Source organism: Eublepharis macularius, chromosome 1, assembly GCF_028583425.1.
Source record: "Eublepharis macularius isolate TG4126 chromosome 1, MPM_Emac_v1.0, whole genome shotgun sequence".
In the NCBI taxonomy this organism is placed as follows: Eukaryota; Metazoa; Chordata; class Lepidosauria; order Squamata; family Eublepharidae; genus Eublepharis; species Eublepharis macularius.
Window position 1 is genome coordinate 62,634,636 of NC_072790.1, and position 13,151 is coordinate 62,647,786.

The 13,151-nt window shown below is 42.1% G+C and overlaps 1 protein-coding gene across 1 annotated transcript in view; it reads left to right on the top strand.

Moving 5' to 3' along the window:
* Positions 1–3,429: 3,429 nt before the first annotated feature.
* Positions 3,430–13,151, top strand: part of AGPAT5 (1-acylglycerol-3-phosphate O-acyltransferase 5) — a 39,539-nt gene continuing 29,817 nt past the window's right edge. The window contains exons 1-3 of the mRNA XM_054990931.1: positions 3,430–3,972; positions 7,956–8,025; positions 10,602–10,717. Of these exons, the coding sequence (XP_054846906.1) occupies positions 3,754–3,972; positions 7,956–8,025; positions 10,602–10,717 (405 nt within the window). The 5' untranslated portion in view covers positions 3,430–3,753. The remainder of the gene's footprint in view (positions 3,973–7,955; positions 8,026–10,601; positions 10,718–13,151) is intronic.

Sequence of the window (13,151 nt, forward strand, 5' to 3'; positions counted from 1 at the left end):
ACAGTACTAGCAAGCCAAAAAGTGGCACCAAGTCCTTCTATGTTATAACTCTTTGTTCATGGTTTTAAAAATGCAACAAACAGGATTCAGAGGACATCCACACTACTACTTAGAAGAGGGGGGGGGGGAGGCTGTTTAGTTGATACCCTTCCAACATATATCTGATATCCTGGCCACAGTGGATATCCTTCCAGTAGTTTCACAGTGTAAGCCTAAATTCTGTTCCTGAAAGTCTTAGAATATTGGTGGTAACTCAGATATATTAGTTTAAGCAGGTGATACAGTAACATCAAGGCATGCTTGCACCAGAACAATGTCATGCTAGAATAACCATCCCCTCAAGTGGGGACTGCAGGAAGCCACAGTTGTAAGTGACCACTATTAACTCCAGCTATTTTGCTACCTGTGATGCAGATCAGACCCCTGCTGAGCAGCCCAACTAAAAGTACAGACATAGTTCCAATGCAGCTCCCTTCAAGGAATTAGCAATTATTGGCCCAGTGGGTTTCCTAAGTCCCCCAAGAAACACATCCCACCATATGGGAATCCCCAAGTGGGAAACAAGAACGCAATAGGCAGGCTTTTGGAACCCTCTTGCTGTCTGCTGCTACTACAGTGTTTTACTTGGTGCTGTCCCTTTGTCTCTTTGCAGACAGCCATCCAACTGGGGTAGAGTTCAGGATGAACTCTTCACTAGACAATGCCATCCAGCTGCTAAGCCTATGACACAGTCAACAGCTGCAGACACCAGTGTGCTGCCTGTTATGGGGTTGCCAACACTTGTTCCAAACTAGCTTCTACACCCATTGCAAGCCACATAACAGACAAGCATAGTTCAGGTTGCCAATAGGCTTGGAAGAAAATGTCGTGTGCCTTTAATAGAAGCTAAAAGTGTGGATATGGGCAACTTATCATGGCATGGAAGTAAATAACTTCATCTTATAAATAACAGTTCATTAAGCCTCTATTAAAGGGATAGGGCATATTTTCTCTAGGCAACCGTAACCCTAAAATGGTCACCTTTAAGCTCCTCAAGGCCTGGGATTTGCGTATCTTATGGAGTGCCTTTCCTCATATGAGCCCAAATGCCAACTAAGGTCATCAGGTACTCGTTTCTGATGGTCCCCTCTACTTGGGATAATTCAGCTGCTGCATGTATGAGCTAATTTACAGCGGCAATGCCCACACTTTGGAATAGCCTGCCAGATATAGTACAGAAAGGTCATGCACTCTCTTCATTTTGACACACCTTTAGTAGCAACTAGTAATGACACTTTAACTTCATGCATTTTACCTGTTTTATAATTCTGTGTGTTTACTCTTTGTAAGCCACCTTAGGTACTGTGGAAAGGCAGAATATAAATATTTTAAATGAATACGCATAGTTAGTCCTCTAGCAAGCACGCTGTGACAAGGTCAGGTCTACCAGTGATGTTAGTGCACCTTGCAAAGGGACTGAGGGTTGCTGCAGCATGTAGATCGGTAAATCCTTGTGTATTGCTTTCAATAGGCTTGAAATAAAACAGTATCACAGCTTTTGATAGAGCTTGGATAGAAAGGGCCCAGTTCCTACTCATTGCTCTGGACTGAGCTCAGCTATTCTCATCATGGGACTCGCAGTGGGGCTTACGTCTGAGAATATCCTCCACTGTTGCATGGCTGTGCTTAGAGAAAGGGAAGCCTGTTCAGGTTACATGATTCTCCCTGCAAGACTAAAGGAAGGGTGGTGGTCACAAGAGTTGCTGGAGTGATAGTAATGAACAAAATTATTGGTATGTAAAGCAGCCAATCAGCATGAAATAATTCATTTAAGGCCTACCTTGAACTGGGAGCCTTGGGTATACTGTATCTGTGCATACTCTCTACAATTATCCCCTGATATTTATGCCTGATGCCAGGTTTGTTCAGGGATTCCTAATACCTTAAGCTGTGTCTGTCCATTTGTGTGTTCTCCTTAGTGTGCAGTTTTATTTATTCAGAAAATATATGCTGTCTCTCCACAGACTTGTTTGAGATAGCTCACAAAGAAAAAACAGCACAAAAATCATAAAAACAACATTTGAAATTATTTATTTAGAACATTTTTATGCCCTCTCTCTAGGAAACAGGCTCAAGGCATCTTACAAGTAAAATATTATTTAAAAATTAACAGATAAGATTAGCTAAATATTAGCAAACTAATAAGCCAGTGTTTTAAAAACCAGCAATAAAAACATACAAAACCAAGCTACAATGTAAATACAGCATAAAACATCTAACAGCTTTTTAAAAGTCTCATAAAAGAAGTTGGAGCTCACTGTACAATTTGAAAGATCAACCCCTAGTTAAAAGCCTGGGTAAACAGGAATGTTTAGCCTCTCACAGAAATGAAAATATAGTTTATGCCAGGTGAGCCTCAACGGGAAGGGCATTCCACAGATGAGATGCCACCACCACTAAAAATGCCCTGTCTCTCATCTGGTGGTTTATTATGAATAATAAAACAGGCTATAAAGATAAGTGAGGAGCATAAAAACATTCTGCTGCCTAAAATGTCACCTCTAAAACAGAGGACTGCTCTGAATACATGAGTGCTAATCTTATCTCTTCCTTCTGTTTTGCTTATCATCTTGTTGCTGCCCCAAAAGTAAGTGTGGTATCCAATGAAGTATATTCCATGGGTGCTTTCCCAGTGTGCTATTAAGGAAATGACAGGAATTTGTGCATACTCTTGTTGCTACTCTAGCGCCCGCATCCCACTTGTCTGCCTAGTATCAGGTTCTGCCTTTGCTATACTGGCAGCATAACAGTGATCAACTTTCGCTTATGTATTGAATTGGACGGCTCCGTGGCTTGAAAGCACCTTTCTCCCCCTCCCCTTTTTTTTCATTTTAACATCCAGCCTGATGAGTCCTGGAGCACTTAAAAGCCTGTTGTGTAAATTTTGCCTTAGTAAAAAGTTACTACATTGCTCCCCTCCACACACACACTTCTTAAAATTAAACAAGAGTCCAGTGGCATCTTAAGGACTAATAACAACTGAATATCAGTCGCTTTTTAAAAGGCTTTCTAATCCTTCAGCGGGTGCCTATTTTGCCACAACTTTATTCCCTCCTCCGATGCACAACCATAAACATCAGAAATCGGGTTGCCAGAAATCCCGCCCCCCCCCCTATCTTTTATCAACCACCAACCCCTGCGCCTGAGAGGAGCCGGGAAAGCGCGCTTCCAAGCAGGCGATGGCTTCTGGTCATTATCCCCTCAGAGACCCTGTCAATATTTCGCGCCTTTCCCGAAGGGTTTCTGACAGGAGGAAGAAAGAGGCGGGCTGCTGCTTTCGCCAGGCGGCCTTGCCCAGCCCCCGGAAGTCTCCTCAGTCTCCACCGGCGAGGCGGAGCTGCCTTGCCGCAGGCGCCTTTTTCTTTCCCAGGCAAGAGGGTGGTGGGAAGGGCGGGCTGTGCGCTTTCTGAAGGGAAGCGGCGAGGGCGGGCATGAGCCTGCCCGGAACTGGCTCTCGCCCGACCCGCCTCTTTCGCTCTCTCTCTCACGCTTCTTTTCGCCTCGGCCGCCCGCCGGCCATGCGGCTGGCAGCTCGGACTCGGCTCCTCCTCCGCTTTAGCTTGAGGAGAAGCGCCTGACCGACGGCTGGTCTGCTGCTGAATGTGGCGCGGCCGGTGAGGGAAGCAGGCAGGCGGCTTCTGCCGGCGCGAGGAGGGCGGCCAAGGGAGGGCAGGAGGAGGGTGAAAAAGAGAGAGAAAGCAGAGCTGGGGGAAGATGTTGCTCTCGCTGGTGCTGCACACCTACTCCATGCGCTACGTGCTGCCCGCCGCTGTGATGATGGGCACCGCCCCCACCTACATGCTGGCCTGGGGAGCCTGGCGCCTGCTTTCCGCCCTGCTGCCCGCCCGCTTCTATCACCAGGTGGACGACCGGCTGTACACCATCTACCAGAGCATGGTGCTCTTCTTCTTCGAGAACTACACCGGCGTACAGGTGACTGACCGAAGGACACACACACTCTTTCCCCGCTCCCAACAACCCACTCGTGGAGAATGAGGCCATACCTTTAGGGAGGGGACAAAGGGGGGGAGTGGTATCTTTGGTGTCCTTGTCAAAGGGGTTCATGCACACTTTTTTGTTACAGCTTTGGACACTTGGCTTCTGACTTTTGAGGAGCAAATGCACATACCCTGAATATGGTGATGGGCTGTGCGTATCTTAAAAAGCAGATATGGAAGCCAGGAAAAGATCATGCTGGCTTCAAAAAAAATGTGTGTATAATGTTACATATATATGCCCTTCACACTTGACAGAACATGTTGCTGTAATTGAATATGCACACCTGAGTACAAGTGAGAACTGGCCTTCTACTTGCGGGGAATAATGCTGAAGGTGTTTTGTGTCTGGATGCTGGCACTTGTGCTGCTTTGTGTCCATGTTCATGTGAGGTAGGAATGAGGGCAATCTTTTAAAAGTGAATGTACCTTATAGCTGGGTTTATATTTGAATAACAGATGGAATGTATATGCATTCCATAGTGTGAATACAACCTGAATTGTAGGGTCCAGTTTAAAAAAGCAGTACTGATTTTTATGCCTGTTCAAAAAGAAACAAAGTACTCTGACCGGAAAGCCCTGCCCCAGTCTCATAGGTGGGAGGGGAATGCAGCACATGGTCAGAAAGCCTGTGCTTTGGCAAGGATATTGTAGCCTACATAAAAAAAAAAACTTCTCCCTTAACATCAGTGATAGAAGGCCTTTTTCAGTCATCCTGTGTCACCAGGTTGTGAGAGAATTTTTCTAAAAAAGTGACCATAAGCATCTTTAAGCCCTTAATTGGTTTAATCAGTTGTAGATTCCACTTTATCAGATATTTTGGGGTTTTAAATCATTCCACATATTCAAGGGCAAACTGGAAAACTCTTTTAAGGAACTATACTTGATGACCCAAAGATTTTATTTAATCTGCTCCTTCTCCATGAAACTGACATACATCTTTTCTCATTCAGTTTACTTTACAACATCATGTGAGGTAGGTCAGGTTGAGAGATGGAGAGTGTGGCCCAAGATCACCCAGAAAGCTTCATGGCACTGTGGAATTTGAACTGGGCCTCCCAGAACCTCATCCAACATTTAACTAATACACCCAGGTGGCCTTGAAGATTAGTTATCCTATCTAGAAGATTGATGTGTAACTAATGAATATTGTTTACACACATTCACATAAAGTCTTAAAAAGAATGGCTTTTCCCAATCTTCTAATATGTTCTTGTATATGTCTGTGTATTGTATCTAGAACACTTTTATCCTGCCCTCGTTCTAAGGAGCTCTCTGCATCATGCATGATTTTTTCCCTTCCACTTTATATGCTCACAGTGATCCTTTGAGGTAGGTTAGGCTCGAAGAACATGACTGGCCCAAATCATCCAATGAGCTTGTGTAGTGACAGAGTGGGGACTAAACCAGAGGTTCCCAAACCATATTGTAAAACTAGCCACACCATTGGTCTTTAACCCATAGTTTAGAGCCCTCAGATTGCGGAGTTCAACCTTCTAGATCATGAGCCTCTGTTCATATTTCAAGTTTGATTGTGAATTGTAATTGTGTGACAGTTAATGGTTAATGGGTAACAATAAATAAGGAACGATTTTATATCATGACCAACACAAGGTATCTGGACTCAGTTACAGTCAGAGCAGAGTGCAATCCTTTTTCACATTATTTTTGTCGATTGTGTGTTACTCTAGTACAGTGATATGCAGTGGGTCAGAAGCCACCCCACTGAATAAGCCCACTGTGCAGCACACCCCACTGGTGGCTTTTTTGAACATCATTCCCCAATGTGGCACCTGCGTCATTTTCCAAAAAAGTGAGGGGAAGGCTGTTGCCCTGAGGGGCTTGTGGTTGCCAGGTGGTTCCCACTTGGAAACGGCTATTGCTGGAGGAAATGGAAAGCTGTGGGCCTCCTTGCAGTGCAGGCCTCATGCTATGGATGTTAATAAATGTGGCTCTTTTGGTTGATGGTAACTATGAATGTGTCCCTCTGCAAGCTGCAGAGAGTATTACCACATATGCACAAAATGATACAATGGCTGAATGTATCAACTAAGTGTAGATCAGTCACTTACTCACTACTTTTAACCACCTTCATGCTCATCATCATCATCAGAGTAAGTTTAGTAGCTTTTCAAATGGCACAGAATTGTTTAATGATGAAACTGACAGTGAAATTACATAGATTTCCATGATTGCAAGTTGGGGAATGGTTTTTCACTGCACTCCCCCAGGGGTCTTCAGATTCCCCATAAATAATTTCTGGTAGTCCCCCATCCTCCAGGAGCAGTATTCCAGGGTATGTTTTAGGTTGCTGCTTAAGGGAGGAATCAGTGAACACCCTGCCTTGTGCCCACAAGAATCTAGGCTGGATTCAGACCATATCTACAAGGTTCCCAAAACTTCTGCACTATCGCATCCAAGATCAGTTCATGTATTAGCTGTAGGAATAGCCTTGCTTTCATGTTGGGGTTTATTGGTGTCCCTTTGCTGTCAAAAAAATCATTGTAAAGTCATGCCATCTTTATATTAAACTTGCTTGCTGGTATATAAAATTATACTTGCTTCTTGATATCCTTGCTCTTTAAATATGTCAGCTTGGAAGCAAGTTCTGCTGAAATCACTAAGACTGGTGGGCAAATAAAAGTGTTTAGGATCCGTTGTAGGATTTAGCCCTGTTGCCAGAAAGCAGATGTTACAAGTTCTGTTTTGTGGCCTTGGTGAACAGATGTCTCATGGTTCCTGTCTCTGGGCAGGCCTGAATGAAGCTAGTGGGACCTTGAGGTCAAAGACATCCTGTTATCTTGAGTAGTTCTGTGCTTCAAGTGGTTTTTCATCCCTTCCTCTCATTCATGAATTAAATCCGTTTTTTCAGTCTTTTTAAAATTTATGTTGAAACTTTGTATCTTTCCACTGATAGAAAAGCAAAACTCTTCACTTTGTTTAAATTGGGTAGGATAAATACTTACTTTCAGGGCTTTTTTTCTGGGAAAAGAGGTGGTGGAACTCAGTGGTGGAACTCAGGACTGCACAATGATGTCAGTTTGGATCAGCTGAAATGGGGGGGGGTTAAAGTTTAAATTGCCCTTGGTGAAAATGGTCACATGGCCGGTGGCCCCACCCCCTGATCTCTAGACAGAGGGGAGTTTAGATTGCCCTCTGTCTGGAGATCAGGAGGCGGGGCCACTGGCCATGTGACCATTTTTAAGAGGTGCCGGAACTCCGTTCCACCCCGTTCCTGCTGAAAAAAAGCCCTGCTTACTTGTAAATTTTGTTAATGTGTAAATGTTTGTATTTCTCCTATACCGGCTAGTTGAATGGGGTGGATGAGAAAGACCATTGCAAATTGTTTTTTACTTATATAAAGCGGCTTGAAGGTTGATATATTTTTTTTATTATGCAAGTTCTGGATTTGTCTGGATAACTTCATTATTTCCACAGGTCAGTTTGAGGCAGCCATAGTTAGGTTTCCATCTTTAAAAATGTGGTTTCAAGAGTTATTAGTCAGTTTGATACACGTCACTGGGAAGAAATATGATTCTTATAGGAACATATTGGTCATTTTTTTATACAAGAGAATGAAAATCTTTAAATGATTGACTATTTTCTTTTAAAAGTACATCTGTAAAATAGCCCAGCTTATTCGTCCATCCCTTAGGCAGAGGTGAACCCTTATTATTATATATGGTCATGCTAGCTTCAGTGGAGGACCATGTGGTATCAAGGAGATCAAAAATAGCATTTGGACAAAAAAGAGAGCGTGGTATTACAACTTTCATTTTCTTTAAATTTGCAGTGAAGTAGAACTTACTAAATTTTCAGTCTTGAGAATTTGTTTCATTAAATTGTTGAACTCTAGTTTTAAATTTCTTCCTTAACCCCTCTGTGAATAAATGTGCTAATGAGGTACCTTTTCTCTCCTAGATAATTCTCTACGGTGATTTGCCAAAAACAAAAGAGAATGTAGTGTATATATCAAATCATCAGTGTACAGGTCAGTATATCCCATCCTTGGGCACAGAAGATTTTTTTCTATAGAAAATATGACTGTGCGTGCTGAAATACCCCAGATTTAACTTGAAATCCAGATCTCTATAAAGTATTACATTATTCACTACAACACAGAAAGTAAATTCCCTGTATGATGAGGCTTCAAAGCTTGTTTTCAAAAGTGTCCCTACTTGGCTGACAAACTGCTTCAAAACTTGGTGGAAACTTTATTTCAAAAACTTCATTTCAAAGAAAATAAAGAGCTCTTTTTTGAGGTAGCAACAATGAGAATCCTCATTGTGCACACACAAACTATTGCCTCTGCCTAATATACGTTTATGGATCAGGGCCCAAGCTTTCTATTTGTAAGAAGCCTTTCATGTTTATTATCACTCACTGAACTTGAGCTTATTCATTCTCTTGTTTTGAATTTGGTTTAGTGATTTGCATCAATTGGAGTGCTTCTGTGGTTCTTTTAAAAAGTGCAGAGTAATATCCTGTTATAACTTGTTTTTTTCAAAATGCATTCCATAGTATAAAAGTGACTTGTTACACTAAGATGTGTTAGAGCAAGATTCAGGTTCAGTAGCATCTTAAAAGACCAGCTAGATTTCCAGGGTATGAGCTTTCGAGAGTCAGAGCTCCCTTTGGTAGTTATGAGGAGTGGGAAAAGGAAGGGGTCCTTATAATCCAGTCACAGGATTGGAGGGGTATTGTAAATCAGAGTGTCAGGAAGCTAGCTAAAATACATGTTGTAGTTAGCTTGATAGAGCCTGGGTATGAAATCCAGAATATTAGCATCTATAAGCTCATACCCAGGACTCTGTGGCGCACAGTGGTAAGCTGCAGTACTGCAGCCCAAGCTCTGTTCACAACTAGGGGTGTGCGGTTCGGAAATCCGATTTGGGAAAAATTCCTGAATCGGACCCGATCCGTAAAGATTCGGGATTTCCGAATTGGGGCCAGCATGAAATCCCGAATCAAAGCTTTCTGAAGCATTCAGAATGCCTCGGAAAGCTTCAGGGCTTAGTTTAAAGGGCCCCGCCACTGCTTGCAAGCAGTGGTGGGGCCCTTTAAATACCATCCAAGCAGCCCCCACCCCACTTACCTTGGCCCCGTGGTCAGCGGTGGCTCCAGCCCTCTCTGCTGCCCGCGGGGATGTGGAGGGGTGGAGGAGGCGGTTCGGCAGGAGGTGGTGTGACGGCAGAGGAGCCAGCTGGCTCCAGGCCGCTGCCACATGATGCTGCCGCCACCGCCACCACCACAGCCGCCACTGGGCACCACCGCCACTGCTGCGGTGGCCACTGCAGCAGTGGCCCACTGCCGCTCAGCTGATCCCCCTCTCCCTCCAGTGCAAGGTAAGTGGGTGGGGGGTAGAGGGGTTGCCCCGGGAGAGTGGAGGTGGAGGGGTTGCCCCGAGGGGGGGGGAGTCGCTTCAGTATGCTCTGAATATTTACGGAGCATACCGAAGCGAGTAAAATACCCTAATTCCGAAGCAGCTTGCCACTTGGGAATTATGGTATTCCCAAAATTTTCCCCTGCTTCGGATAAACCCGAAGCAGGAAACCTGAATTGACCTTGCCCTGCACACCCCTACTCACAACCTGAGTTCAATCCTGGCAGAAGCTGGGTTCAAGTAAGCTGGCTCGTTGACTCAGCCTTCCATCTTTCTGAGGTTGGTAAAATGAATACCCAGTTTCCTGGGGGTAAAATATAGATGACTGGGAAGGCAATGGCAAACCACCCCGTAACAAAAAGTCTGCCAAGAAAACGTGATGTGATGTCTCCCTGTGAGTCAGTAATGACTCGGTGCTTGCACAGGGGACTGACTACTTTTACCTTTTTTTAAAAAGCTTATACCCTGGAAATCTAGTTTATCTTTAAGAAAATTAGCATCTGTAAGCTCATATTCTGGATATCTGGTTGATCTTTAAGATGCTACTGGACCCAAATCTTGCTCTTCTGTCTACAGACCAGCTTGGCTACCCACCTGAAGTTAAAATGTGTTGTGCTTCAGCTTGATTCTTCAAGGAGCTGGTATAGGAGTTAGTGTCGTGATAGGACTGGGGCCTGAATCATGAAGCTAGCTGAATCACAAGCCAGTTCTTCTTCTCTCCAACTTATTCACAGAGTTGTGAGAATAAAATCCTGGGGCACAGGGGATATTGCCATGTATATTGCCATGATAACCTTATGAAAAATGTACTATGATTGTTATATGGATTCCCTTCTGTTGATTGTAGGTTGAACTGTAGACCATACCTGTATGGTCTATAACCAAACAGGAATTGGGTAAAATTAGAATATTCGATATCATCCTCTTTACAGTGTAATCCTATTCAAAAGTCCTCCAGTCTAAGGCCGTTAAAGTCAGTGAGCTTATAATAGAGAAAATCTGCATAGGATTGCATTATTAATGTAATTGTGAGGGTAGCTTCCATTGCATTGCTGATATGTTCACAACCAGTACAAGATTTCACATTAAAAAATAATATAGGCCTGTTACCTGTGCTAACGATAGTTTTGGAAGTATTTTAATGTTCGGTTATGTGCTTAAATATTTGTGCTTTGTCTTTGCAGTTGACTGGATTATAGCAGACATGTTGGCCATCAGGCAGAATGCTATTGGACACATTCGATATGTTTTGAAAGATGGGTTAAAATGGCTTCCTTTGTACGGGTGGTATTTTTATCAGGTAAATTGTTAACCTATTCCCACATAGCACTTCAATTCTGAATATTTACCTGTGAGTAAATTCTAGTGATATTAGTGAAACCTATTTACAAATAAGGGTTTCAACAGTATAGTCAGTTTTCCTGGTAATAAAACTATGTGTATCACACAGCTGAAGTACTAGTAAGAGATTCTTCTGTCTTTGGCTGACCATATTTTCCCCTTATGATTTTAAGAGTATGTTTGTGCATCTTAGGGTGGTATAATCTTTTCAAAACCTGGTGTTTGTCACTGAATTTGATGTGGGATATTGTCTACAAAGAATAACATGTTCCTGTGTCCTGTTTATAGGACTATAAAAGCTTATAGCTAATGACGATAGAGAAATTCCTTGATATTTTAGTTCTGTAGGTTGTTTTAATGCAAATAGAAAGGCATGTTTATGGGATACTAGCTCTGCTATAGCATGGCTACATAACGTTTTAGCAAAATTGGTGTGTCTTTCAAAAGAATAGCAAGCAAATAAGGCAGCAAATACCAGCAGAGGCTATAACTGTGCTTTGGTCTTTGTCACAGTGAAAATTAGATGAAAGATCAGTCCTTTTCCTATATGGACTGCTTGCTTAATGTATTCTTACATTCTTTCCCTTTTGGTCCTTTAGAATTTCATCCTAATAGGGTGTTGGCGTGATCTGTTTAGTTAAATACAGTAGTTGCAATTCAGAGATTCTTGAGACTTCACAATACAAAAGCCATGTGGGACAAGCTGTAGTAAGAAGGAGAGCTCAGCAAAAAAAAAATCTAGCTGGCTCCTGCCCTGTGTGTGTTTAATTTCTGGGTGTTTGTTTGGAGAGTAGAAAGTAGGAGGATGTATTACTAATTCAGCTTGTGAATGGTGGTACTTACTGGTGTTTAAGTAAAAGTGTTACATTATTAAGGATACATAAAGCTGACAGGTTTTTTATTCTCTCTGTCATGCCAAATGCTGTGAAAATATAAAACACTTCCTGCTTTTCCTGTTGATGCTGTGTCAGTGATGTCATTTACACTCAACTAAAACTTTCCAGTGACAATTAATTACAGAATTGTGATGGAATGCAGATTTCCGACCTCTGCTAAACATCCTGTTGTGGAATATATATATGTATATATAAAGTACTGAAAATGTAGAAAGCAGAAAACAAGTTTGAGGAAAATTTATTGGTAAACACATCCTGTTTTTTTTTATTGTCTACAAAACAAGCCCTTAAATCATTACTGGAGGAATTTGAAAGATCTAAAAACATATTATCTGATTCCTGGAAAAATATTCTGACACACGTTTAAAGTAGGTGCCCCAAAAGTCCTTATGTTCATTACAGTGGGATAGAGTAACCATGTTTATTGCTGAGAAGAAACGGTTTAGGATATTATACCCCCTGTGAAAAACTGTTGTCTCGGTTGCAAACACATTTATTTGGATGTCCCATTGATTTGAGCAGGATTTACTGTCAAGTAAATGTCTTTAGACTTGCAGCATATAATTGCTTTTAAACTGTATTTCAATTTTATATTGGCTCTTCAGTTTTTTAAATATATATGTATACACACCATCACACCATCACCATATTTACAAATAATTGTATAGTTACTGAGAATGTCTCGTTATCTCTACAAATAATAGGAAGGAGGAGACTGCCTCCAACGTAAGCTACTCTTTTTCCCACTTCTACAATCAGTTGTTGAGAACTTAGTAAGCTTTGTTGCAACCCAGAAGAGTTCCAGTGTACAATATTATGCACGTTATACAATGTTGGCAGAGAAGTATAACTTGTTCACCATCAATACTGCCTGGTGTAGACTCTCAGCTGTTTATAAGCCATGACTGACTGAAGTCACTCTAGTTTTGCCACTTGCTTTTAATTGCTGTTCCTCCTAATTCACTTCTAGCTCCTCAGAAAGCAGAGAAGCAACTTCATTTCCACAGCAAAATTTAGAATGTTATTAACTGCCTGGGCCAGCTCCCTATTGCGCAAATCAACCAGGATATTGATGGAAAACAAGTTAGTTGGTAACTCCTTCAAATCTGGTAGTCTGTCCAGAGGCTTTCTTAATAGGTTTATGCTTTTGCAGAATTTCAGACAGTCAGCCCAAATGTCACTAGATAGTGATCTGTATAGAACCAAACAGAACCTACCCACAGATTTCTACTGTCCGAAACAGACCAAGATTGCTGGCATATGGTCTACTTTATTTATGGGTCAATATACATGGGGCTTGGCCATCAAATCCTGATGAACATACTCAGAACCTATCTATGAATTGCACTGATCTGCAAGTGGCATTTGGGGATTTTATTTTCTAGTATATGCTCTTTAAGTAGAAAGGACTTTTTCCATTGCACCATTCTCATAATTTCACAACTTAATACTTGTTTTTGGAAAATCTACATTAAACTCCTTTATAACGAAAAATTG